The 25,753-nt window shown below is 50.0% G+C and overlaps 1 protein-coding gene across 2 annotated transcripts in view; it reads right to left on the minus strand.

Moving 5' to 3' along the window:
- Positions 1-25,753, minus strand: part of WNT3A (Wnt family member 3A) — an 81,547-nt gene that overhangs the window by 13,676 nt on the left and 42,118 nt on the right. For both annotated transcript variants that reach the window (XM_050309943.1, XM_050309949.1), the window contains exon 2: positions 22,647-22,888. In XM_050309943.1, the coding sequence (XP_050165900.1) occupies positions 22,647-22,888 (242 nt within the window). The remainder of the gene's footprint in view (positions 1-22,646; positions 22,889-25,753) is intronic.

A 25,753-nucleotide genomic window follows, 5' to 3' on the forward strand; every position in this document is an offset into this window, starting at 1 on the left:
CTAAAGAGACATTTGATCAGATTAGCTGTGATTCAGCTCATTGGAGGGAAATTATTAAATGGGCAATTCCTGCCAGGGAACATGAAGGCGATACAGATAAGAGGGAAAGTTGGATTGAAGGAGGTTGGATTAACGCAGCTTGTAAAATCCTGAAGGCCAAGTTTCCCTAAAACATCTGAATGATGGGGTTTTTTTCTCACTCTTTTTTTTTCTTCTTCTTTTTGCTCTCTCTCTCTGTTGGTTTTTAATGGTTATCACTGCTCTGTGGTTATTGCAGCACTCAGCACAATGGAGCTGCAACCTCCAGCGCGGTGCTCGCACTTCCAAACCCTTCTTGCACTTCCAAACCTTTCTCGCACTTCCAAACTTTTCTCACACTTTCCAAAGCTTTCTAGCACTTCCAAACCTTTCAGGCCCTACCTGAAACAGGTAGAGCCAGATTTCCAGGCACCAGAGCAGGCTGGAAGCCCCGTGCACTGGCGCTGGGAGCAGGTCCGAGCCCTCGTGTGAGCCTGAGCTGAGGGTGGGCTGGAGGCTGGAATGCTTTCCCTAATTAGCCACTGTCAAAACAACCCCAGGTGATCACAGGTAACCAGACCACCACGACAGGCAAATCAGCAGGACAGTCTGGTATCAGTAACCCGGGTCTGATGCCTGCAGAGCAAACCCCCCTCTATCACTCTCTCCATCTCCCTATCTCCCTGCTGATCTAATCGTCACCCGTGTGTGTCTCCCTACCTACCCTGCTCAGTGCAAGCACGTTTTATCTGTCTTTCTGTTGGCTTGGTCATGTGTGAAACACTCGGTGGCATCTGATTCCCCCCCCTACACCCCTCTCCTGCCATCCCAGAAATGCCTTCTCCTGAATATTTCATCGTCCTCAGCCAGCGGGGTCCTCTTCGAACCTCCCTGAATTACCCCCAGCCCTTGTCTCCCCAACAGCCGCCGTCCCTGGGAGGCTCCAGACAAAAGGAAGCTGTGTGCCAATTGGGGGTTATTAGCAGAGATACAGGGCCCTCATTGTGGCAGGACAGAGCCCTTAATGAAAGGGGAAGGGAGCAGGGGAAGGACCGGGGTGAAATTCTCCGGGGCGCGTTCCGGGTTAAAGGACTGTTGGGGTCCTTCCTGGCCTCGAAAGGAAAAACAAGAAAAGCAAGGAAAAGAAGACAAGCCCCCAAAGAGCCCTATGCAAAACAACCCCAACGGTCAATGGGGTACAGGGAAGCCAAAAAAAAAAAAAAAAAAAAAAAAAAGAGAGAGAGAATATAATTGTATTCTGTTATCAGAAGCAACATGGTGGGACAAAAGGATCTCCTTCGCCCACCTGAGAATGGAATGTGAGGCTCCATTTCGCTGCTCTGATCGTATTTGACAGCCCCCCTCGAGACTGCCTGGTTGGTATGGCAAATCGTCCTTATTACCTGCTGGGGTGAATGAATCCCCCTTTGTGCTGCCACTGTCACGCTGCATTAGGTTGACAATGGCCCGAGATATTTTATATGAAATTTGCCCTCACTTGTGATTAGCCAGCACCAACTAAGTCATAGCAACCTAGAACTATGCATTGGCCGGGCCCCGTTGTCGGCCGAAAGGGAAATCCCTATTCAAATGGTTTAATAAAACAATCTAAAGGGCGTGTGAATCGTGAAAAGCATTTTCACTTTTCTCTTTAGCTTAATCTCATGGTCGCTGGGATATTGTGCTCGGAGCAGACCCCAGCAGGGTGTGGGCTAAGGTCCCCCATCAACTTCTTTTACAGCCTCCTTTTCTGCGAGTTAATGATATACCGGTGTGATTGCCTCCCGCAGCAAGAAGAAACACGCATTTGATGAAAAGGATGGACCTCCTAACACATCCTAAATGGCAACAATTTCTCATCCAGAGGTCACAGGTCATAACCTGGATTTTGAATCACCACCCAGATCTTTTTCAAAGCCCTGCTAAAGCTGGGGGATTCTGTTTTGCACACAGACACACACACACACACAGAGACACCGCGTTATCTCCAGAGGTTCCTGCTCCGCTTGAGTCCTCAGCTTAGTGTTTGGAAACAATTGGATTTCTCCCTGGCTCTGGGCTGCAGTTTGCTGCCTTTCACGTCCTCTCAGCCCTGGGTTGTGATGCAGGAGGTGGGCGATGCAGAGAGGTGCAAGGCACCTCCCGAGCATCCCCGAGGTCACACGGCAGCACCCGGGGTACAAACAACACCCCTGCTGCAATCAGCAGCTGCCTGCTCGTCCAAAACCTGCCCTGAGCGTCACATCCAGCAAGGCTTTGAGCTCTCACAGCTCTCCCCACTCGCTTGCAGGTGTGGAAAAGCTCCCCCAGTGCTGACCCCTCGCTCATCAGGGTCTCCCACGCACGATGGAGATGCAGCCGCAGGGATCTGGCAGCGCAGAGGGGTGGGAGGAGGGAGGAGTGTAGGGTTCCCCTTCTGCCTTTTTGCTCCACTTCCTCACTGGGGATGGAAGGAAGCAGGCAGGGTCTCTGCAAGGCTAGTGCTGATCTTAACATCCACCTAAGCAGGGGAGAGCTTTGCCTCTGCAGGATGAGGCTGGAAATCCCCAGGGAAACAAGCTCCCTCACGAACCTCCCGCAGCACAAACCAGAGGTGAAGGGGAAAGCAGCACGGGAACCTGTTCAGCTTTCCCTGCTTTTCTTTCCTCTTCTTTATTCCCCCTCCTCCCATCATGAATCCTTGAGCCAGGTGGGGTGTTCTTCTGGCTGCAGGTCAATATTCTCCCTCCACTTTTTCCCACTGGAGCTCAGCGAGTGGGGCTGCAGGGGGGGAGCAGCTCCACTCAGGTGAGGGACCCTCCTGGCTTTCAAAATCCACTTTAACCTCTCCTCAAAGGTGTTCACACGAGCTGTGGTGCGTTTCCACTGCACCTCTCCACATAATTGCAAACTATCTGGGGCAAGGAATGGTTTTGTTATTATGTGCTTGTACACTATTTAGCACAATGGGGCCCTGAACTCTGCTTGGGGCCTCGGAGTCTACTGTAATACAAATAATTAACCATAATGGAGCTGGGAAAATATCTTAATAAAACCATGGAATCAATTTGAGGCAATTAAGCAATTTTTCAGCTTGCAGAAGTTTTTGCTTTGCAGGCTCAATTTGGAGAAGGGAGGGGGTTTGGGTGCTGGAGGAGCTGCTCACCTCCCTGCAGCAGGCTTGGGCAATCTGTTGGTTTGTTGTTTTTTTTTGTTTTTTTTTCTGTGGGTTTCAGTTTCACCCAGTTGGGGAAGCAGAAAAATTTGATGCAGCTCCCGAAGCATAAAAGCCACTTTTTATAAATAGCTTGGGAGAGGAAGCATGGTTTGGAGGCTGGATCTGTGGTTCCTGAGGGAGAAGGGGCTCAGCGCTACAAAACACGGCTCTCAAACAGCTCCTCTGCCCACCTGTGAGATGGAGAGGGATCATCATCTTCCCACTTTCTAATCCCAAACACTCGAGGACACTGCTGGGACATCACAAATCTATTTAGACCCAGCAGAACAAGGAAATTGCAAAGCCCCAGACGCAGCCTGGATGATTTACAGGCAATTATAAGTCAGCAGATAAGCTCTGGATGACAGATATTCTGATTGTAGCTGGAGCTCTTGGATAATTTTCCAGCGGAAAAGGGAGCTAAATATATTGAACACTTGTCTGAAGCTGTCTTCAGTTGTGAGCTCGTCCATCACGGAGGGAGGGCACGTGAGGACACTCCTCAAGAGCTCGTCTAAAGGTGGGCAAACTAATAAATCTACTGCCTCACCCAACCAGAAGAGTAACCCCAAGGACTGAACTACAGCACCCTTTTGAGAAGGAAACAGTTATATCTCCCATGGACACATCTGCTGGCCAAGGGGATGCAGAAAAAAACCTTTGTCATGCATAGACCTGTCATGGTCAAGCCTTGGCAGGATCATTTATCACAGAACCACAGAGGGGTTTGGGTTGGAAGGGACCTTAAAGATCTGATTCCAACCCCCTGCCATGGGCAGGGACACCTTCCACTAGACCAAGCCCTGTCCAACCTGGCTTTGAAGACTTCCAGGGATCCAGGGGCAGCCACAGCTTCTCTGGGCAACCTGTGCCAGGGCCTCCCCACCCTCACAGCCAACAATTCCTTCCCAATATCCCATATTAGCTGCCCTCTGGCAGTTTGAAGCCATTCCCCCTTGTCCATTGCCCTTGTTGGTATTATGACCAACAGTCATGTTCTGAGAGCCTTTCCCTTAAACCTTTCAATGCTAAGAAGACACAACCAGAATAACCAGAACGGAGAAAGTGGGGGGAAAAAAAAGGAAATATTTTCCTCCATACACCACTGTGCAATGACAGGATGGCTAAGACAGGTCTGTGAGCTGGTGATCAGCCTGGTGTTGGTCCCACATAGGAAGAAACATGTCCTGGTGTTAAAAAAGTGAAGGAAAGGATCTCCACCACAGTGCTTTGAAGGTAGACCTCACCCTCTGCTGAAAGTATGTCCTGTTTATGGTTCATTTCAGCCACCACAAAGAGGGAGCCTGTCATCCTGCTGGGCTTGAAAATATCATTGGTTTGATTTGGGAAGCTGAGCAAAAACATACAAGGTGAATGATTGGCTGGGAGGTCACCTGGCAATCTGTCACACCCAGAATAAGACATGGAGCTTGAGCTCTTGGTGAATATCAGGGCCACAGAAATGAGATCCATGGAAGTTTTCCACTGGCTTCACTGTCAAATGATAGGCAGGGGTTAAATAATGATAATGATATCAACAATAGAATAGCCATAACTTGTATCTCCTGGTTAGGAGGGTGGTCGGGGTTCCTTCATCACAGAATCACCAAGGATATGCCAAGCTGGAAGGGACCCACAGGGGTCACCAAGTCCAACCCTCAGCCCTGCACAGGCCCATCCCAAGAGTCACACCATGTGCCCCAGAGGATCATCTAAAGGCTTCCTGAACTCTGTCAGCCCAAGGGGCTCTCAGACATGAGGATTTCTGTTCCTCACGTAGATATTTGAACCAGAGACCCCAAAACAATCTCAAAACTGTGGATGGATGTTGTCAAGACTCAGTTCTGCTGCTGCTAAAATCCCTCCCATAAGCAGAAGTGCAGCCCAGCTGGGGCAGCATGAGATACCAGCCTGACCTTAAAAAAAACACCCTAAAAATCAAATAACCTGCTGGAGAAGCAGAGGATACCAAACCCCTCCAGAAAAAGTTCTTATCCAGTCATCATTTGGGTTCACAAGACAAGCCAATCTCGTTAATCTTTTGCTTACCTTGTTTTGCCCGAGTTTCCCAAGCTTAACCCACCTCCCTAATTTAGGGAGATGCTGTTTCCTCTCCCAGCTGGAAGTGTGCAGAGATGCTCTCTCCTGTGGAGAAGACCTCTTCCAGCCTGAGCTGCACGTGGATTTTGCCTTCCCAAGCCATGGGCACCCAAAATGTGAGCAACCTCCAGGTAGGGACTGGAGTCTCCCTGCAGAGACAGGGGCCGTGAGCGAGTGGGAAGAGGAGGCAGGTGCTGTGGGGTTTGATCCAGCTTCCATGTTCTGTCTCTGCCTTCACCCCTTTTAAGCCAAATGATAACAGTTCCTTTGATGAAGATTCCCTTCCCCAGGCTACGTGTCATTACATATATTTGCTTCTTTTCTTTCACATCGTGAGGCTTTTCCAGAGCTTTGCCAACCTGACTGCAAGAAAACTTGCAGTTCCAGCTTATTCTTGCTGCTGTTAATTCACCTGTTTGCTCCTGTATCAGCCCTGCCTTCATGTCTGAGGACTGGACACGATGTCAGTCCTGATTTTGGAGCTGATGTTCTGCTACAGGTTCTTAAAGAGCATCCACACCTCAGGGATGTGGGTGTGGGCTCTCCAGAGCTGGTGGGAACAACTGATGGCTCCTTGTCCAGCAAATTAACTTGGAGGGGAGGAAGGGTGATGACCTGTTCTGCTTTCCCTGCCTTTGGTGGCTTTAGTGGGAAGGCATTTGCCAAACTGCAGGAGCAACCCAGAACCTTAAGGGTTTTCCTGACAGTGCACAGCGCTTTCATCCCTGCCTATCTCACAGCAACGAAATCAAAGCTCCACATCCTGTAGCCTCTCGGGATGGGAATTGCTAAAGATCCCTCTCCTGCTGTTAAATGTGAGCTCCCTTGGTGGCAACGCTGCTGCTGCCCTGTGCAGTGAGTGAGGGGGGGTAGATGACATGTGAAGTGCGAAAAATAACTGAAGAAAAGAAACCCAGAACCCTTCGGAAATGTCTATGCAAATCACTTACTGAATAAAGTAAAAATACATATGTTTTGGCCGGCAGCAGAACAACGTGGGGCCTGATCCTCCTCTTGGCCCGGTGTAAATACACAGAATAACTTATATCTAATGCAGGGGAACTGGCAGCAGAGTTAAGCCACTGTAATTAGAGGTGCATCTTGGTGTTAAAATATTTATTTTCCTACCAAAAAAAAAAAACAAAAAAATCCCTTACATTTTTAATGAGACCCCCTCACTTGTTGTTGTTTTATGATCTCCAGATGCACTGGCAGGCTCAGCCCCTGCTCCCGAAGCACTTAAAAAAAAAAAATCACAGATATCAGACTTGGACCTCGCACCCTCGTGCCCACAGGCAGGATCCACTCTGCCTAAACTCTCCCTGCCAGATGTTTGTCTAACCTGTTCTCCCAAAACCTCCCAGGTCGGAGCTCCCACCCCTTCCCCGGGCGATCCATCCCCACGGCTCCGCCACCCTCTCCGCTCGGCCGCCCTTCCTACAAACCCCCTCCTCCCCCGGCTGGGATCGGGGTGGCCGTGGACGGAGAACTCGCCAGATCCACGCTGGCAAAGCCAAGGAGAGGGGGTGGAAGCGCAGGGAAGAGGGGAATTGAGCCGTGCTGTTGTGTAACAGAGCTGGGAAGGGAGCTGGGCTCCCTCGGCTCCAGCGCTGCGTAAGCCGGGGAGCCCTTCCCTCCTCCCCATCCCGATCCCGATCCCGATCCCGATCCCGCTGGGAACCTCGCCTTCCTCCCGGCTTTTTTTTTTTTTTTTTTTTTTTTTTTTTTAATGCATTCCCTCTCCGCGCTCGCTCCCATCTCTCATGCTAATTTTCCCTGTGCCTCTCAGCACCCCAGCGTGCGCCCTCGGAGGGAGAGGCTGTTGTAACACCCGCAGCCCTCGCACTGAATCATCCCCTCTCTCTGCTCGCACATGACTAACGCCCGTGCTATTTGTGTAACTATTCCCATTGATGTGCGTTTAATATGTAAAAAATTAATTAAAGCGTTATTCATAAAAAAAAAAATATCTGGGCCAATTTAATTTTTTTTTTTTTAATCCCCCCCTTTCCACCCCTCCACCCCCCCCCTCTCAAATACCCAAAGGGAATATTTCAATTAGGGACTAAATGCCAGAAAACACTGTCAGATTCCATCCCCCCCCACTCTCTCCTCAACACCTCCCCATTTCTAATCAAAGCATCGGGGTTTGATATTATAAAGAAAAAGCCACTAAAACCACAACAGTATTTACAGGAATTCACTCTGCAGGTGCAGAGATCAATCCTGAGAGAAGCTGAGAACTTCCAGCTCTCGGTGGAAACCAGTGGAAGTTACTCTGAGGAGAAGCCAACGCCATACCCGGAGCCAGCTCCTTGCCCAGTGGATCTGTGCTAAAGCTCTGATTGGAGAATCTGCTGAAACTTTCTAATCAGTTTGGTCCTGCAACCTTTTAATCATGCAAATGGTTCTGTGTGCAGCTCCAGACTTGCCAGCAAAAGGCTTGCAGGACTGAAGCTGGGATTTGTGCTGGCACAACAAAGTTTCGGATGGTTACGGGCCGGAAAATGCATCCCTCCCAAAGGGATGCTTCTCCCAGGTTTGCTGGGAGGAGTAAAAACTCTTGGGCTTGCAGGTTACATGGCCCAACAAGTCTCTTTAGTGAGCAACGTCATTCAGGAGCTTAGGGGAAATATTAGTGTTGCATGGAATCAGAGAATCACACAATGGTCTGGGTTGGAAAGGAACTTGAAGTTCATCTCATTCCAACCCCCTGCTGTGGGCAGGGACACCTCCCACTAGCCCAGGTTGCTCCAGCCTGGCCTTGGACACTTCCAGGGATCCAGGGGCAGCCACAGCTTCTCTGGGCAACCTGTGCCAGGGTCTGCCCACCCTTATAAAGAATTTCTTTCTAATATCCAATCTGAACCTGCTTTTCTTCAGCTTAAAGCCATTACTGCTCATCCTATGACTGTCCCATCACCTGCAGGTGATCCTGTAACCTGATGGCAAAGGCATCTATAGATTCTACAGATGTTAGGAAGAAGTTCTTTACTCCAGGGGTGGGGAGGCCCTGGCACAGATTGTCCAGACAAGCTGTGGCTGCCCCTGGATCCTGGGAGTGTCCAAGGCCAGGCTGGAGCAACCTGGGCTAGTGGAAGGTGTCCCTGCCCACAGCAGGGGCCTGGAACTTTAAGGTCCCTTCCAATCTAAACCATTCTGTGGTTCTGTGATTCTACAGCCTCTCAAAGTTTTCCTCAAACCGGATGCCTGTTTGCTGCCTACACCAAAGGAGCCACAGCTGCTGTGCCAAACACGAGGCCAATAAAAATGCCACGTGGAAGGAGCAGTCCCCAAACTCTCCAGCAGAGAAGGATGAGTCACGAGACTCATCCTGCAGGGAGAGACCTCCAAGCTCATTTAAGCCAAGTCTTCATCTGCAGGAATTTTTATGAGGCGATTGCAAGGGCTCGTTGATTTGTGTCCTCAGAGGGAGATGGTGGGCTACCTGAAGGGTGTGCTGGGACGTGATTTACCCCCATGGAGCAGCAGCCTGGCAGGGCACACGTAGGAGCTGTTGGATATGCTAATATGGGAGAGCACAGGCCTCATCCTGAAATCCTAAGAGGGGATTAGAACAGATGAGTCCTCGTTTAGTTTTCCAGAGCAACGGCAGAGATAAATCTGGCTGCTCCTTTGGAGGGTGTTAAAGGAGGATTTCCTGGTGGGTGGGTCTCCTCAGTGGGGTGTTATTGTACAGCCAGTGGGGCGGGAAGGAATGGATTAAGCAACTGGGGATGGGGTATGGAGCCTGACAATGGATATAAGCTGGGGAGGGTGGAAAGCTGTCAGTGGGCTTTAGGAAATCAGGTTTGGTTCCTGGCTTATTCCTGGAGACCACACTGTAGCTCTCGAGCTGAGGATTACCCTTCAGGAATTCAGCCTGGCTCTGCTGGACCTCCTGGTGTGGGAGGCAGCCAGACTGGAGCTGCTGGGGCACCCAAACACTGCCCAGTCCTGCCCTGCAATGGAGCCAGAGCTGATAAGAAATGGCATCTCCTGCCCGTGAATCGCTCGCAGGTCCCACCATCCCCTGGGCTTTCTTGACTACGTGCAATTTTTCTTCTGTGTTTCTTGGCTACAGTGGAATTTCTGGCCTGTTTTCCTTCCAATCTGCATGTTTGGACTTCTATTCTATGGACATCACCACCAAGCTTGGTGCTAATTTTGGGGGATGGTGGAAGCCTCCAGAGAGTTCAGGAACTGAGAGCACAGCTGAGCAAAGCAGAGCTGAGAGAGGGTTTCCACTTCATCCTGGAGATGCCCTTTGGTTCAGAGAGGAGGGATCTGGGGGGAGGAACTGTAGGGATTCTTCAAATTTCAGGGCCTGGGTTTGCCCTCATTTTAATGCAGTTGCTGGGGCTCAGAGTCCTGTTGAATAAATAGATTTAAGAAGAAAAGTGCTCGTAGTCTGCAGATTCCCACAGTCTCACAGAGCTGCTTAGAGGTCAAGCCCAGAAATGAAGAGCTCCCAGAGGGTAAATCCTCCCCAAAGAAGATGCATCTTTCACCCAGGCTGGTTAACCTCAGTTGGGTTAAATCAGTTTTTATGGCAAGGCAGTTTGTGGACTTGTTCAGGTGAGCAGCTGAAGCTCAAGGCAGGTTTGGGTATTATCTTGGGTGAAGAGCTGAAGTTCAAGCTGTGAGGGCAGGATTGGCTCCCCAGCAGCTCCCAGATCACTTGTGGCTCTCTGGTGTTTTGGGTTTTGGTGGGTGGCTGGTGAGCAGCAGGGCTGTGCTTTGTGGGGGCTTGAAGGCCACTATCAGAGGGCTGAGTTGCTCTGGGGTGTGGTTTTCCTGCTCAGACCATCTCCAGAGGAGCCACCAGCATCCTCTGAGGCAGCCCTGGTACACCACTACCCTGGACTTTCTGATGTACATTACCTGTGGCTCACAGAGGGGAGAAGATCCACCATCCCACACTGGGGTTCATCCCAAGCTGTCTGATCCCAATCTGCACCCAGTTTAGCTCTCCTGTCATTTTAAACCAGGCTAGTTGCCTCAGCTGCCCAGTCTGAATGAAGAGAACACCCTTCCCATTCTGGCAGGGTTGATGGAACCAAATAAAACTCCACAACCCTCGCAAAAAGTCACAAACCTCACAAAAGAAGGTGCAGCCCCGGATTAACAAACCAGCTCCAAGCCTCTTAAATATCACAACACCCATCCCCAGCACGAAAAGCCCAATATTCTTCCAGCTTTTAGTCAACCACATCAGTGGTCAAGCCCATAAAATAGGCAACTAGCTGTAGTTACCCAGAGTGTTTGACGCAGTGACCTCATGGAGTCACAACGCCAGGGATTAAAGGCTCTTTTCCAGCAGAGCTGTAATGTTGGTACATAATGGCTTTAAGCTGCATCTCCCCCACTCTCCTGGCTTTGAACAACTCTGATTTTTCAGCCAGCACCGCTGAGTGAGGCCTGTGCCGGGGCTGTAATGGTGAGCGTGGCTCTCACGGCGAAGTGTAATCCGTTTGTGAAGTATCTACGGGGAAAGCCAGGCATGGGAATATATTTGGGATTCCTTAGAAACAACCAACAAACCCACTAAATGAACACCATTCTCACTGTTCCAAAACACTGGCTATGTATGGGGTTGATTTGACTGTTTTGGGGAAGTCACAGCAGCTGTAACGTGCTCTGGAAACATCCCAGGTCAGGTCGGATGGGGATCCGAGCAACCCGACCTGGTTGAAGATGTCCCCGCTCCTGGCAGGGGGCTTGAACCACAGGAGATCTGAAGGTCCCTTCCAACCCAAACCATTCCATGATTGTGTTAATGAACCAAAGCATTAACGACTGAGGGGACAGGAACATCCTGGAGCTCAGTGGTTGGCTTTGCTTCAAGTGAGGAGGTTTTGGGGTGAGTTTTTAACTCTTCCATTTGCTGCATCGTCCAACCCGAACCATTCTATGATTCTATGGCTTAATTATCCTTACATGTTGGATACTGATTATTTGATGCTGATTGTTTGAACCCTGGGGGCAAACCCTGGCAGCACGAGCTGAGCACTGAGATGGTGCCTTTCTGCTTGAGGACCAGCACAAGAAGGCAAGACCCCTTGTCTTCCTCAATGCAAACACAGGGAATTTGGTGGCAAAACATTTGTTATCCCCTTCAGCTCTTTCCTGATCCAGGAACACAGACTGAACAGGGAGATTAAGTCACAGATTGGGGTTTTATCTGTCACAGCTCTCATTTTATAGAGTTGTGAGGCTGCTTTATGAATTCAGAAGGGTCCTTGGGTGATCACTGCTGATATTTTCCTCCCAGTTAACCCTGTATTTAGGCAGCTTCTTAGAAGGTTTGGAGATCATGTTATGCTCAAGGCTTGTAATAAGGGACCAAAAATTTACCATATTGTGGGAAATTGGGGTTTGCTTCGTTTTGAAGAGCTGAAAATCAAATGGACAGTGCAAGAGTTTGAGTTTTTAGGCTGTTGAAGTGTTTTATCCCATTAATGGCAGATTTTGTTGTTTGAGAGGATGAAATCATTCAGCCTCAATAATATCAACCCACTCCAATATTCCATAAAATATTAAAGGTAGAGCAGTGTGCTCCTACAGTAGTTTAATGATTTCCTATTTTGGCATAAGATCACATTCAAATTAAAAAGAAGCAAAATGTCTTATTTTCAAAAAAATAATAAAAAACCCCAGAACTCAAGAAAACCAAACCTGTGCCTTTTTTTTTTTTTTTTTTGTCTTGAAATTAAGGGGAACCTGCAAAACATCTCCGTTTTTTGATACAGCTGCCTTTTCTGATGGGAAACTGGCCCAGAAAAAAAAAACCAAAACATTTTTGACAAGATATAATATCTCCCAGGCTGGATCCTGCTTAGCCTAAGGGGTCTCCGAGTTTTTTATGGCTCCAGGTGAACAGAAACATCTCCCTGTGCTCTCCCCACCCATTCACACTCCCACAACATCCCTGTGGCAACAGCTTCCCTGGGAAAGCAGCGTGATTAGGAAAGGATAAACCATAATTATTAGCTATCATTTAATGTGATTTAGCACCTGGAAATAATGGAGAGGAAATTGTGCCAGGTGCTTAGTCAACAAACTGCAGCCTCACCAAGGAAGTGTTCCGTGCAAGCTTTACTGCCCTGTCCATCAAACCTGGGACAAACAGTCATAAGCAGGCCAATAAAACTCCCCAAATTGTGTTGCAAAAGCTGCAGGGCCCCACGTTTGACCCACTTTGGTCTCACTCTCTGGGATCTCCCATCACTTCTGTGCTGGAATCCATGGGAAATGGAGATGCTGCCACGGGTAGGGACGCTTTCCACTAGCCCAGGTTGCTCCTAGCCCTGTCCAACCTGGCCGTGGACACTTCCAGCCACAACCTCTCTGGGCAACCTAATCCAGGGCCTCACCACCCTCTGAGTGAAGAATTTCTTCCTGACACCTCCAGAATTCATGTTCTGCAGATGGCTTTGCCGTCAGGGTTTAGGGTCACCTACTGCCAAAGCTCCAGACCTCCCCCAAGGTTCACCATGCCACCTTCCACCTCCTCAAAAAGCCTGCCCAAACTTAAAGAAACCACGACAGTTTCCTTCAAGCCCTTCCCTAGAGCATATCCAGACTGTGACATAATACCTACATCCCTCTTTATGGGGCCACTTCATGGTGTCTGCTGTGGGCAACACTCTCCAAAAGCATCTCTGTGACCCATGGGAGCAGGATGAAGGTGAGCAGGAGACGCATTCCCTGATTGATGTCTTGGAGTCTGCTTCACAAAGCCCTCAGCTACCTCAGTTTCACCCATCTCATGCCTTTTTTTTTTTTTTTTTTCCCCAAAAAGGTTCCTTCTATGCAGCCCTCTGCCCACCCTGGCAAAGAAGTCCCTACCCTGTGTCAGGTGGGTGCTGACTCTCTGAACTTGTATCCCCAAAACCCTCTTTCCTCTTACTCCTACTTTGTCCTCTCAGCTCAGCCTCAAGTCATTCCCTGAGCACCTCGTTCACAATCACAGCAGAAATCCAAACACGGTCACAACAATCCTTCTGAACCATTCCCTCCCCCCTGGTGCCTGATCCCTGCCTCCTCCTGAACCCTGTGGGTCTTCCTGGGAGATGAGTCCTTCCCTTGAAGGAGGTGCTCCCAGAAAAGATGGGGCTGAGGAAACAAGGAGTGAGAGAGGCTGTTCCACCAAGGCACAGGGTTCCTCCTGCAGCAAGAGCTTCACAGGGAACGTGCAAATCTGTGTCTTGCCAAAAAGTGCCTCGTCTGCCTGTCCTTTCTGCTCTGCAGGAGACATCCCCATTCCCCTGCTGTGCCATCCCACTGCAGGAAGAAACACTCAGTGCATCTTTATACCCCCTTTTGCTGCTCTGTCATATCTGCTCGGGGAGGGATGGGAGGAAATTCCCTGCTCCTTACACGGGAATCCAACCAGATGATCCCACAGCCCCTTCTGGCCTTAAAATCCCCTGGTCTATTCAGCCCTGCCAGCTCAGAGAGCATCTCACAGGGGAAAAAAAAAAAAAAAAAAAAAAAAAAAGCCACATTCACAGGGCCTTGGATCCCTCTTTGTCAGAAGACTTTGCCTGTTTGGGCCGTCCGGTGTCCCCTCAACCCACCCAGAGGACGGAGCATCCCGGTTTAGGACTCATCCTAAAGCGAACCCCACGGGCAGGACGGTGCACCCCGGCTCAGGACCCATCCCAAAGGAAAACCCAGCGGGTCCCCCTTTCTCCCCCCAGCTCCGGGGCGAAGGCGACTGAGCCTCCTCCACCCCCGTTTCCCTGCTTGGCTCCCGTCCATGCGTGTGTGTGTGCGTGTTTGTGCCTCCCGTTGCGCTCCATTTGGGGCTGGGATTCTCCCGGGACAAAGGGATGCTAATCAGCTCCCTCTACTGTTCCCTTTTGTCTAGGACCAGCTCCCACGCTTGGACTTGGCACTCTCGGGATGCGGCAGAGGGAGCTCCTTGTTGCGACCAACCTGAGCCCGGTTTGGGGAATGCAGAGCACCCAGCAGGGAAAGGGGAAGGAGGGGAGTGGTGGGGGGAAGGAAATAAATCCATAACTCCACACAGCTCCGCTCCCGGTGCCAGCCCGTCGCATTGTGCCCGAGGCAGAAGTTTTCCAGCGCCTCCCGCCGCCGGGAGAGACGCCACCGGTTTTGTAGCCACGGGCTGTCTTGTTCCTTCTCCCCTCCCCGAGCCCCCGTCCAAGGTTTTAGTCGCCAGGAAAAAAAAAAAATAAAGAAAAAAAAAAAAAGAGCATGTCAGGGTTGACAGATGAGGGTTGGTGCAGTGGGAGGTGGAGGGAAGCAAACGGGATCGGCTCCTGGAATTGCTGCCATTTCCTTTTCACCATCACTCCTCTCGCGGGTTTGCAGCCTGTGTCTGGGTGTTGGCTGTTTACAGCTGTTTACACGGGCTGTCTCAGCTCCACAGCCAGATCTTTATCCCGGGATCACTTTGCAGGTAGGGAGGTGATGAGGTCAGAGCCTCTAAGAAACCCCAAAAACAGCTGAGCCCAAGGATCCCAGGCCACACTCGGCCTCCAGCTGCACTGGGGATGGAGAGGGAAAGGCAGCCACAGGTGATGCTGACCACAGTCTTCTGGTGCCATCCTTGCCCAGGGAAGTCACCTCTGAAGTGACAAGAGGCTGAAGTGATGCCTCTGGTGGTCACCTGGCCCTGCCTGGCTCCAGCAGCAAGAGAAGGAGCTCCTCCTCTGCTATCCTGCTCCCAAAGGCTGAGGGATAACACCTTGGCACGTTTCCTGAGCATCTCTCTTTGCTGCCCTCCCAGCCTGCAGCTCCTGCCAAGGAGCTCAGTGGAAGCTGTTAATCTCCCAGCACGACATGGGCTGCAAACCAGGGATGTGGCAGCAGCTCATCTAGACCTCCTCAAGCTGCTTGTCACCTCCAGTGCTGCTGCCTGAACTGAGTTTGCCACACAAATCCCAGCCCAGGAATCCTGAACATGGGTGAAAGTGGCCTGGAACGTGGACTCAGGCAGTGCTGCCGTGCTGCCCCACCCCCTGCAGCAATCCCCAGCTCCAAGCTCAGCTCACAGGGGCACTAAACACAACTGATGCTCCTGTTCCCGAGCCGGGATCTTCCACTCTTTTCCTCAGCAGAGCTGGCAAACCTCTGGCCTGCAGTATTTATGCATCCTGACGGCTGAGAGGAGCTTGCACAGTCACATTTTCAATCCTGCTCCTTCCAGTTTCCTTCCCCATAGTTACAGGGCAGAGTTTGTAGATCTCCGTTGTTGATACCAGGGCAGCTGCCCAAATTGCCATTAGCGGAGAGGTAGACGGGGTGTGGCTGGAAATCAGATCCTCTTGGGAAGAGTTTCATGAGAGAGCAGAGAGTACCTCCTACATGTAACTAACCTCCTGGATGGATCAGTATCTTGTGGCTTTCTGCTCATGCCTTACTTTATTGCAGCGGTGCAGAGGGCTGAGCTAGAGCGGGGAAAGATGGGGGGTAAAAGGGTTTGGCACGGAGGTGCCAGAATGCCACCAGGAAGACGTGGGGAGGTCTGCTAAATATCTGCATTTTAAATCATTGTGAGATGTTATGATGTCCTAAACAGCCCGTGCTCGGTGGTCCAGGAGGTCCTTTTTGGTGCCACGTTGTTCCACGGTTAAAATGGCCTCTCCAGCCACGACTGGATGTCAGGATTGCTTTTCCCAGCAGGAGAAAGGTGAGGGGTGGGAAATTCTTTGCCCCCAGAACTGGGGCCTCTGAGGAGCACACATGGAAGTCTGAGCCTGTAGCCCTAGGCTCCCTCTATAGTCAATGGAGAGAAATAAACATCTGGGCATGATTCATGTTCTCCTGAGATAGGTGTCTGAGATAGGTCAGATGAATTGCTCCCTGGAGATGCCGATTGCTCTCCACTGACTACAAAGGGAGCCTGGGGTGACGAGCTCAGACTTTGACATCTACCTTTGGAAGATGAGATCAGGCCTATCAGAGAGCCTGTGGAGAGATACTGTCATGACACAGCCAGAGAAAAAAAAAAAAAACCACGGAGGAGACTCGTGTCTCCAAGGGATTATAACTGGATTTTAAAGCCCTGCTCCATCGTGGGGGAAAATTCACCTGGATTTCACCAGACACAGGATGGGATTTCTCATCCACCTCACCCACAGTGGTAACAGGGACAAAAGAGTCGCCCCTTGAACACAGCTTTGTTTTGTCTTTCTTGACAGAGACGACACACGGGGCTCATCCCCAAAAAGCCTCGAGTCCAAATTAAGCTTGGCTTTAAAAACAAGCCCAGCCCAAAGGCAGCCCAGCTGGGAAGGCAACAGTGCCCAGCATTCCCCGGGAAACTGGATGGGATTTGAATGCCACATCTCTCAGGAGGCAGACAAATGCCTGCTCTGCCCTCCATGTAGTCCCTGGGAGCAAGAGGCTTCTCATCCAGAGCCGGTCTCCCTGGATTCCCTCAGTGATTGATGGAGAGATGTAGAAACTTCAGGGTGTGAATAATTTAATCCCAACTGTCTAGAGCACAGCAGATGAATCATGCCCTGGAGGACCCCAGCAAGGAATGGAGCTCCTTCGACCCGCCTCGCTGTCTGGCAGAACGGACCCAAATCTTTTTCTGCCCCTCTTCTGCAGGCCCCAATTTAAACTTTTTAGGAAGTCTGAGTAGCAAAGACAATGGTCAGTTCTAGAAGAGCTTTTCTGAGTCTAGCAAAGGGAAATAGAGCAGCTGGTTGTCAACACCAGGGCAGTGGAGGAGACTTGTAAAAGAGGAGGCTGCCTATCTATCTCTCGGTGATGTGTCAAGGCAAGATGTCCCTTGGGAAGAGATGTTGTAGTCAAATTCAGATTTTGGGTTCAATCCAGAAGTCTTGAGGGGAAATTCTCCAGCCTGCATCACGCAAGGAGTCTGCTTGGATAATCTGACAGCCCTGTCAGGCCATAAACATGCATTATGTGCTCTGCTGTGGGAAGGAATGAAGGCAGCTGAGATCCAGAGATCTCACATCTCTGCCAATAACACACTAGTATTGCTACCCCTTTCCATTGTGGAGAGACCTCCAAAGGGATTATTTGGTGTCATTTCCTGAAGGACACTCTGCCACGTTTATAAGACAATGTCATCTGCGGGGACATGGTGAGGGAAGAGAATAGCAGGTTTTTTTAGGCTTTGTGGTCTCTCTGGATAATATGATAGGGAGACACCATCCCATTCCATCCCATCTCGATTTGAGATGGAAGTGCTGCAAGGCAAGACATCAATGGGCTGCCTCAAAGGGAGGTGGTGGAGTCACCGTCCCTGGAGGTGTTTAAGGTGAGACTGGATGTGGCATCAGTGCCATGGGCTGGGTGACAGGGTGGTGCTGGGTCAAAGGTTGGGCTCGCTGATCTCAGAGGCCTCTTCCAACCTGTTTGATTCTGGGATTCTGTGGATCAGCCCAGTTTGATAACAGAGCAGTCGAGTGGTGTCGAATACTCCACATCTCCTTCCGTGCTCATCCCGGGAACTGCACAGGCAGGAGCTGCACCAAAGAGAACATCCCTTGGCTGGACAGGGACGGGATTAACCCAGGGTGGGCACGAGCAGTGGGTCACTACCCCCTGTCTTTGTGACTCCCCGACGTTTGCCTTGCAGCAGGGTCACAGCCAGCCGTCATTTCCGGAAGGAATTTGTACCCCCGAGCCTCGGCGTGGCCCACCAGGCCCTCATTTGTCGGGTGGGGAGGTTGATCCGTGTCCCCAGAGGGCACATCCGATGGGTGCACACACTTGACAGAGCACTGGGGGAGCACAGGCTCCTTCAAACCACCAACCCCCACCTCCCCTCCACGTCCCGATCCACAAAAAGGGCCGGAGCAGCTTCCCGAGGCTGCACGAGTGTTAAAGTCCTAATAAACAAGCCCCGTCGGGCCGGAGCTGAAAGAATCCCAGCCCTCCCCAACAAAGCATTTAATCCAGTTTGGCGTAACCTCTGACATTATTAGGGATCTCAGTGACCCTAATCCAATCAGATTGATTAACTAAAGCGGAGACCCCATAAGCTGACCCCCCTCTGGCCTCTGCTATTTAGTCCTGACCAAACAGTGGGAGAGTCGTGCCGTATTTACACCACAATGGGGCCGCGCTGAGAACCTGTTTCATTACAGAGAGACTTAAACTCCCATTACTCCATCAATGTATCATTCTTCAATAGTTCATTAAAAGCTGCTCCTCCACAATAACTATTAACCATTTCTCAGCCCAGCTGGCAGGTTTAGAGCCCCGGCCAGCCTTTAGCAGAAGGAGGTGGGAGTGAGTGAAAGAAGGAGATGGACAAGGGGCTCCCTTTTTAAATTTAAACCAACTGGGGGCTTAAATAGTTGGAGGTAATTTACTTTTATTGAATGGGGGAAGAGGGAGGAAACTTTTATTTTGACTTCATTAGGTGCTGAGGTCCTTTAAAGAGACAGGGCCATGATAAGCTTTTATTGCATGACTTCTCCTGAGTTCATATCTCTGCCCAGAGGAGCTTCAAAGGGAGCTCTCTGAGCACTGAGAGACTCTAAAACACACCACAACTTATCAACAGCCTCTTCAGTCCACAGAAGCTAAAATAAAGGCAAAATCACAATTCCCAATGTATGGCACTGAAGTTTGAGTTGGAAAATGCCTGTTAGGATGCACTGCTCACTTTCTGTTGATGGCATGTCCCTCTCTTACATCCTCCAGAGTTTTATCCTGTGCACTTTTAGAGGCAACTCAAAAACCTTCCCTCATCCTTGGTGAACTGGAAGATGCAACAGCTGCCTACAAACTGCCCAGCCTCTCAGGAAAGTGGTTGAGCAGGAGCTGTGTCTCCATTTAGGGTCACATTGCTATGGCCATAAATTTCTCCATTTCCTACAACAGAGGTGAAAAAACACACAAGAACATTTTTTTTTCCCTTTAGAAATTACTGTGAGGAAAGTTCAAGTGAAGGTGAGACTTGAACTTCTAGGATACTAAAAATCACATGAAGTGTGGTCTGTTATATATGACTAATAAAAGGATGGGCAGGTTTAGGTAGAGGGAGAAAGATCAGACTCACTTCTTTTCCTGTACAGGCATCCTGTTCCTCGCATTCCCAATAGTCTAGGCTACCCAAGGCACCCATTCCTAGGGATTTCCAAGTGGCTCCTATCTGAATGTTTCTCCATGAAGCTGCCCAGCTGCCCATCCACTCCCAAGACCACAAAGGGGGAGAAAACCCCTCTTTCATCTCTGCTAATTCCTGAACCATTCCCTCTGCAGGTAGCAGAGCTTAGCAAGGAAGGTGACTCTGTTCCCTTTGGATAGAACCAGAGAAGCAAAGAATCCCTGAAGGGTTTGGGTTGGAAGGGACCTTTAAAAGATCATCTGGTTTCAACACCGTGGGCAGGGACACCTTCCACTAGTCCAGGTTGCTCCAAGCCCCGTCCCAACCTGACCTGGAACAATTCCAGGGATGGGGAGTCCACAGCCTCTCTGGGTAACCTGGATAGGGAATGTTTATTCCACAGCCAAGGATCTGCAAACCAGAGTAGTCAAACAGCTGGATGGGATGGGGGGTTTCTGCTCTTCCAATGTCCTGAGTGATTGATAAAGAGCTGAAGGGACACCTGGCAGGTGTTGCCTTCAAACAGCAGCAGACCAGGATCCCCTGAACATCACTGATCCCTCATAGCCAAGCTCCTCGAAGCCATTCCTGTTTAATTTGTGATTCATTGTGGGATCACAGAATCTCAGAATTGTTAGGGTTGGAAGGACTTCTGGAGATTAGGCCTAGCTATATATATATATATATTTATATATATTTATATATATTTATATATATTTTTATATATATACATTACATATATACACACATAAATATAGTCTGAGCTAAAACATGTGGGATTTTTTTTTTCCCCTTAAAAAAAAAAGATCATGGGGGAAAAGATTCTGGTTTTAGATGAGATATCAGAATATGGTTCTTGAAAGGACCAGAGCCTGGTGACAGTTTGGCACTGCTGAATCACAGCTCAAGCCTAGCCCTGAATGAGCAATGAGATGCCACAGCAGCACGGCAGACTCAGCAAGATTTGGGCCTAGAAAGGGTTTCCTGGAGGCATTAAATTGGTCCTTTTCAAAGGAAAAAGTGCAGATAGTCTGTGAGGCAACGGGGAGATGCTTTGGAGCTGCTCTGGTTTGTGCTGAGGGAGGATGGGGCTCCTCACTGACTCCAAGGAAAAGCCACAATCGGATCTTGGGTTACCTAAAATCCAAGTTGCAAACCAGAGTTTTCCCTGCTGGCTTTCTTTCTCTCCCTTTCTCCTTCTCCCTTTCTGGGTAGGAGCTCAAGTATGTTCCTACCCTGGGGGATCTGCCGCACAAGAATGCGACCGAGCTGTTGTTTTTTTTTTCCTTCTCTCCCCCCTCCTGCTGTAGGTGAAGCAAAACTGAAGGGTGGTTTGATTCTCCCTCAAGGAACAACATTCTTCAGTTATGAAATAGTCCCAGACTCCTTTCCCTTGCCCGAGCCCGGCTACTGAAACCCCAGGCAGGGACGGACCCCTCGTGCCGGCACCACCGTGAGAGGAGGGTTTGGCAGCGTGTGGGGTTGGGGTTCCTTTGGTCAGCAGGGAGGTGAGGACCCCTGTCCTCACACACAGGGATTGTTGCTGTGGATGTGGGGGGGTCTAATCTGAGACTCTCTGGAGCGTGAGGGGCTCCACGTTGCCCAGAGGGGTGAGGGATTCACCACCCCTGGAAGTGTCCGAGGTTGGGTTGGACGGGGCTTGGGGCAGCCTGGGGTGGTGGTAAAGGTGTAGAGGGTGGAACAAGATGATCTTTAAGGTCCTTTCCAACCCAAACCATTCTGTGTGTCCTTGAGAACATCCAGCTGTGGGTTATCTGCTTCACTTCCTGCCTGTTGCCAGGGGATGTTCTCAGACAAGTCGTGTTGTGTGTGGGGAAAAGATCCATTTTTGGCCTAATCCAACCCTAAGGAGGGAGGTACCCAGAGCAGTGAAAAATGCATGAAAGATGTCATGGTAGGAGATTCTCACACGGGCTCAAGTGCACCCACGCTGTGGGTCTTACAGATGATTATTTTGGGATGGTTTCTCACTGATAAACCCAAATAGCGACATCAGAATGAATCAAAGAGTCACAGAATGGCTTGGATTGGAAGGAAACTTGGAAGGAACAGGAAAGAAGGAACTGGGAAGGAACAGGAAAGAAAGAGGGAGGAAAGAGGGAGGGAGAGAGGGGAGAGATGGAGGGAGAGAGGAAGGAAGGAAGGAAGGAAGGGAGGGAAGAAGGAAGAAAGGAATAATGGAAAAATGGAAAAATGGGCTCCTCTGTGCTAAAGGGAAAGGCAGAGCTTAACCCAGACTTTGTGAGACCAGCAGGAACAGGCTGGACTTTAAAAGACATACAAGGGCAAAGAAGGATAAAAAGGTTCTTACAGGCTAAAATAGGCCCCTACCAAATTACAAGGGAAAAGACCAGATACCCAGACTTAGCCTGGGATTTAAATCTCACAGCATCCAACATCTTAGGGTGATCTAAGAGTTCCCACTCCTATCAAAGGGTGCAGAAATAGCTGCCTGAATTTGCACCCTGTCCTAATTTGCCACGTTCATAACCAGTGAAAGCAGAACCACTAATTGGTGGTGATTTCCCCAGGCCTTTGATCTTCTCTGTGTTCCACTCCAGTATCAAAACTGCTGTTATGTGATAAGGCCAGTCCCAGGAACCATCCCCAAGAGCCCATCATTTCATCTCTACCATCATCTGGAGAGCTGGAAATTCCATGACATTCCATGGGGTCAGAAGAGCAGCCAGACATCCAGCTTGGCCACTGCCAACACAGTAATCCCTGTGTTCCTTCCAAGGGGCTCAGGATCAGAGGACAGCTCATAAAGGGACACTGGGAGGTCTCCAGTCCAACCTCCTGCTCCAAGAAGGGTCAGAGGTGACCCCACTCTCTGTGGGCACCTCCCAGTTCTCTGGGTCACCTGTACAGAGGTGTGAGGTGAAAACAGGGGTTACCTGGGAGTGGGTGTTGGCTGTGCAATGAGGGTGTTGGGTGACCACCCTCCTGGCACTGGGGAGGCCCCCAGGTCCTTGCTATCCCTGTGAGAATTATCCTCTTGTCCCTACAAAAGACACCCTGGATCGAGTTTGGAATGCTTGGGTGGGCTGCTGGGCCAATTCAATTTTCCCTGCCTGTATCACACACATCCTTTATCCAGCTCCAGTCCTGTCTGCTGACAATTTTTTTCAGAAGGAAATGAACTCCCAGCAGGTTTCCCGAGGTCTCTGCTGCCGCTCCACCACGGCTGCTGCCGCTCCACCACGGCTGCTGCCGTCCCCAAACCCGCGGCGCCGCACTCACCTTTATCCAGCACGGGCCCGAAGATGGCCAAGCTGTCATTGACGGTGGTGCAGTTCCACCTCCTGCCCCGGAACTGGTGCTGGCACTCCTGGATCCCAATCTTCACCCCCTCTGCCACGCTGGGCATGATCTCCACGTAGTTCCGACAGAAGCGCAGCTGCTTCGGCACCAGGCCCGGGATGCTCCCGCAGAGGATGGGCTGAGTCCCCAGGGAGGAATACTGGTGACCAATTGCCAAGGACCTGGGTGGAAAAAACGAGGAGAAAGAGATGCTTTCAGGCTGGCTTTCACCTTGGGACTTGGCTCACAAGAATGGGGGCAGAAAATCAAAATCTTCTTTTCCTCCGCGTTCACCTCACCTGGAAACGACATTTTCGCTGTCATCCCTCCCCCCAAAAAACATCATCTCTGTCTCCTGAAGTTCCCCACAGTCCCAACATGGAAAGAAACTCTGCTTTTAATATTGTCCTTCCCTTTCCTTCACCCTCTCAAAGCCTTAACCCATCATTGTGCTACCTCTTCCCAGAGATGCTCAAAGCTTCCTGTAGGAGTTTGAAACCAGGGGGTCAGACCTGAATTTCTTTCTTTGAGAGCCAAGTACACCTAGACAGGATGTTTTATAGGAAATTTTGGCAGGGAGGAAGCCCAGGGAATAGCCTGGGCAAAAGCACTTCCAGAGCTACACGAGGGAACAACACCAGCAGTAGAAGACAGCAGCCTTTGGAAGGGGAACACCAAAAATTCAGGAAGGGGAACACCATCATTCTGTGGTGCTTTGGGGAAAGTGAGGAGGGTGAAATTAAAGCCAAACCAGAACAGAACCAACCAAAAATAAGCCCAGAACACCCCAATTAAACTGGAGTGCAAATTCTGTGCTCTGCCCAATGGAAGCCTTGAAAGGAGTGTCCATGAACCATCATGTAGGTGAAGCCTTGGAGACAAACAAGTCAGCTCTGCAGAGAGATCAGCAGATATGCAGCTAATTGGATAGATTTTTAAAGTGTTTTTACTGGTGCTTCTAATAATAACCTTGATTACTAAAACTGAAGGGATTTTTAGAGCATGATTTCCTTTTCTTCTAATTAAATCTCCTGATTGTCTTTTCTGCCCCGAATTAATGACAAAGAGGAACCTGCCTGGGCAGTGTGTATTTCTGTTTACATTCATTTTTGCCTTGTGGTTTTCATTTGGGAACGGCCTGGTGTGTTTGGATTATCAGCAGGGCCATCAGGGAATATGCCTCCCCTCCTCCCCTCTCTTCTGCTCTGACTAAATAAAAGTACAACAATTCTATCATTGCTGAAGTTCAGATGAAAATTAGCTTGACTTGAGCACTTCTCTGGGATAAAAATTGGTTTAAGGTGTCTGCTGTTCATGGGAGAAGGGTCTGTGCAGCCCTGGTGGGGACCTGGTCAAGAGGGGACAGAAGGGAAAAGGAGGTGGACATTTACATGGTCAAGGAGCCACTTCTCAGTGACTTTGTTAACTATAGACTGAAGATTTACACATCAGTCCTTTCCAGGCAGTGAGACATCAGTCTCTGGATCCCAAATGACTCCAGGTAGGAGTCTAAAACCAAGACCATCAGCTCAGCCAGGAATGTGCCCTCCAGTAAATGAACTTTTAGGTGGACAAGGTAGGAGGTGCAAACCTGGGGAAGCAACGGATTTTCAGCTGATTCCCTAAGCTTAGGGGCCTCTTTCCAACTCATCTGCGTCTCTGGGAGGAGATTAATCCCACTGAACATTAGAGGACAATCCATCCTACCCCAGGGAGGGAAAATGAGACAAACAGCATGAGCTTCCCCCTGGGAGTGCCCCTCTCTTCCCACTGCATTAAAAGAGGGAGGAGGGCAGCTCACCTTGAGCGGGTGCTCGTGTCACCCACCTTCTGATGCCTGTGACATGGACTTGTCCAGCTGACCCACCCACCCCAGCCTGCCTTTGGAAGCAGCCAGTGGAGAGGAACAGACACTTCCCCGTCCCGGTTCCTCTGCCCATTCCAGCTGTTTGCTCCGGGCTGAGGTGAATCACGGCCTGGCCCCCGCTGGCTGTGTTGGCCAGACTGTCAGGACAGCCTGGCTGACTGGATCAGTGGGGTATGTCTGCACTGGGAGATGAGTCATGCCATGATCCCTCACAGCTGGGATGGACAAGTTCCTCGGAGAAGTCCCACCCGGGAAAGCTTTGTGGAAGTTCTCCCGTAGGAAGGAGGTGACCAAGGAAGGAGAAGACCAAGGAAAGGACTCATTAAACTCCTTTTCCCTATCTAAGGGGCATGATATGGGGTGTTTTTTTTGAGCTTTGGGTTAATTCAGGGCACAACTATTGGCAGAGAAACCTCTGTGACATGAAGCCCATGCCAAGTGTGTGTTTTTTGTTTCATACCAAACACTGGACTAAAGTGTTTCTGCACTGAAGACACCTTCTAAATCACCATTTCAGGCTTCAGAGCATGTTGCCTCTGTGGCCTTGCTGGAAATGGAGCTTTGGGATGCCACATACCCAAATCTCACTCCACTGGACCCGCCAAGGACTGAGATTTAGGAAGTATTTACAGGTGTCAGTGTTAGGCTTGGGAGGTAGGTGGTCCTATCTCTGCAGACAGTGTGGAGAGATGCCTTCAGTGAAGTGTCCAGAGAAAAGCACTGACTTATCCCTCAGAGAACATTCCACTGACTGCAGAGTCCAGAATCTGGGCACTTCCCAGTGTCTTAAGTTAACTGGAAACATCTGCAGATTTTGTTTCCACATCAACTACAGTCGCCAACATCCTTCCCAAAGCTTTCCAAAGCCCCCTATCCAATTCCCAGTGAAGTATCCACTGAGATAGAATCAACCTCTTGCAGGCTCCATCATGCTGAGAAGCCAGGAGAATGTTTTTGAGCTATTTCAGTAGGACCTGGGTGAAGTTTTAGGATTCCAGCCTCATAAACTTCAATCATGTGAGCAGCCAAACTCACGCCTGTCTCTGGGGGTGTTTTTTTGGTGGTTGCTACACTGGAAGAATGAAAATCCCAGTCATAGGAAGGAGCAGTTTATAGGTTGGTGCCCTCAACTATTCGTTTCCGTTGCTGGGAAGATCACCTGAGATTAAGGAAGAACATA

This window comes from Myiozetetes cayanensis, unplaced genomic scaffold, assembly GCF_022539395.1.
Source record: "Myiozetetes cayanensis isolate MyiCay16 unplaced genomic scaffold, myiCay2020 scf1, whole genome shotgun sequence".
NCBI lineage: Eukaryota > Metazoa > Chordata > Aves > Passeriformes > Tyrannidae > Myiozetetes > Myiozetetes cayanensis.